Source organism: Propithecus coquereli, unplaced genomic scaffold (assembly GCF_000956105.1).
Source record: "Propithecus coquereli isolate 6110/MARCELLA unplaced genomic scaffold, Pcoq_1.0 Scaffold663, whole genome shotgun sequence".
Lineage (NCBI taxonomy): Eukaryota > Metazoa > Chordata > Mammalia > Primates > Indriidae > Propithecus > Propithecus coquereli.
Genome location: NW_012152652.1, coordinates 478,359 through 480,701, shown reverse-complemented (window position 1 = coordinate 480,701; position 2,343 = coordinate 478,359). Strand labels below are relative to the sequence as shown.

General features: G+C 51.8%; 1 protein-coding gene across 1 annotated transcript in view; it reads right to left on the bottom strand.

The window, feature by feature from the left end:
- LOC105823253 (small G protein signaling modulator 1-like) overlaps positions 1–2,343 on the bottom strand; it is a 71,192-nt gene that overhangs the window by 62,519 nt on the left and 6,330 nt on the right. The window contains exon 2 of the mRNA XM_012660386.1: positions 136–288. Within this exon, the coding sequence (XP_012515840.1) occupies positions 136–288 (153 nt within the window). The remainder of the gene's footprint in view (positions 1–135; positions 289–2,343) is intronic.

The window sequence follows — 2,343 nt, the reverse complement described above, 5'->3', positions numbered from 1 at the left end:
GAGACATTTATTTAACCACTTTCAAACTTAAGTGTAGGTCAAGGGAGAAAGGAAAGCAGTTTTGGGCAAGGGGGTGCAATTCCCGCGCCGGCCAGCAGGTGGAGGCAGAGCACGCCCAGGTATGGTCTCTCTCACCTGCTGTTTTCCACAAGGTAATGCACAATTTTGTCCAGGACCTTCTCAAACAAGGCGGTGCGGACCCACAGGTGCTTGATGGCGAGCGCGGACAGGTTGGGCAGCTTCGGCAGCTTCCGCACATTCTCCTGGAGGCCCTGGATCTGGTTTCGCCTTGAGGACCAATAAAGGAGAATACATACTCATAAAAGAAGAAATCCATGGGAACAATACATGGATACAAATGGGACAATGTTCAGTCTCCGTAGGGAATGAAGGCATGGCAACTGAACAACAAGAGCCTGTACTGCTCCTAGCAAATGGGCCAAGAGTTGGAAAAACAATAATACCCAATGAGCGTGCAGATGTGGTTAAATAGACGCTTTCATACACGGTTAATGAGCAAGCCAGATTCTCATACTGATCTCTCCCCGCCGCCCCACTCTCTCTCCCTCCCTCTCCTGGAAAGGAGTGCTGGCCAAGAAGTCTTGGATTATAGATCCTTCAGTGGCTCCCACGCCCTTGGGAAGCAAGCTCTTCAACATGACTTGCAGGGAACCTCAAGACCTCGCCCCCATCACCTCTCCACCAACCTCCTTACCACCTCCCCCCTCACTCCACGATCCAGACAGACAGAGACTTCTGCAGACTCCGGAGGCTGCCAGGCTCTCATCTGAAGCCTTTCCACAAGCTTCTGCTTCCTCCTGGTTTCCCTCCCCAACCCATGCCCAGGCTCATCCCTTCCCACTCTTTAAGTCTCAGCCAGGGCATCCCCTCCTACAGGAAGCCCTCTCAGAACTGCTCCTTCAGCCTCTGGAGCTTAACTTCCTGCTGGCTTTTCTGTCTTCCCCTCCGCATTGTGATCTTGAAGGTACGAACTAAGCGATTCAATTTATTTTTAAATAAAATACTTACTGAGAGTCTACCACGTGGCAAGCCTGGGCCCTCTCCATGTCTGTATGTCCAGGGCCTAGCACCGTGCCTGGCATATAGGCTCAGCAAATGTGTTCATGAATGAGTGATTGCATGAATGAATGAATGGTTCTCCCTTACCACGTGGCATGGTCATCTCTAATTCTTCCATTCGGAGATCACTCCCAATATTGTGGAAGACCCATGGAAATCCATCTCTTTAAGAAGTTATCTGCAAACACCTGGGACTTTAGCAGTAGGATTGGAAGGTGCCCAAAGACCTGGTGGCCGAGAAGTCATTCCAAATGGGAGCTGGCAGAGCCAAACCCTGAGCTCTGCGCACCCTCCAGTTCTGGCCAGCAGCCCTGGGCAGGCAGGGCCTGAAGGGCAAGGAGAGGGCTGTTTCTGATCTGGTCAAGTGGAGTGACTGCCCACAGCAGAGACGGCTAACGTGGCATGCTTGTCTTTGCCCTGCCCTTGTCTGTGACAGACATGACCAATCAATCCATGCACTTTTCCCCAAGATGCCCAATTGCAGCTTCGGAATCTTTGACAGCACAGTCCTCTGGGCAGCCACTAGCACCACCTGGAGTTGAAACCTACTTGCCACCCCTGACCAGGCTCCAGGCTGGGGCTTTGGCTGTACAGTCGGGACTCCAGGGGGTGGCTCTGGTGGAAGGTGCTTGTGTACACACACTCCCCCGAACACATGCAACCCAGTCACTAAGACAAGTGAGTGAAGCCACCTCTGCCTTTCAATGGTTGCGTAAATATGAGGCTTTTTTTTTTTCAGACAGGGTCTCACTCTGTTGCCCAGGCTGGACTGCAGTGGTGCAATCATAGCTCACTGCAGCCTTGAACTCCTGGGCTCAAGTGATCCTCCTGCCTCAGCCTCCCCAGTAGCTGGGATTACAGTCGCCCACCACCATGCCCAGCTAATATTTTTATTTCTTATTTTTATAGAGATGGGGTCTCACTATGTTGCCCAGGCTGGTTTTGAACTCCTGGCCACGAGAGATCCTCCTGCCTCAGCCTCCCAAGTGCTGGGGTTACAGGTGTGAGCCACTGCACCTGGCTCAGAGTTTTCTTTGCATGTCAAGTCAGTGTGTTCAAATACATTATGATAAACGTATCAGTATGAGTGTTAACCAGAGGCCCTAGCATCCGGGCCACATGGGCGGAGACCATATTGATTCCATCGCACTTTGGTTGTCCTGCATTTAGAACAGGGATTGGCTCCTAGCAGGCACTTATTCACTCAGCAATTGTTTCTCAGGCATTTCCCAGGTGCTAGACACTGTCCCAGATGCTGGGGAC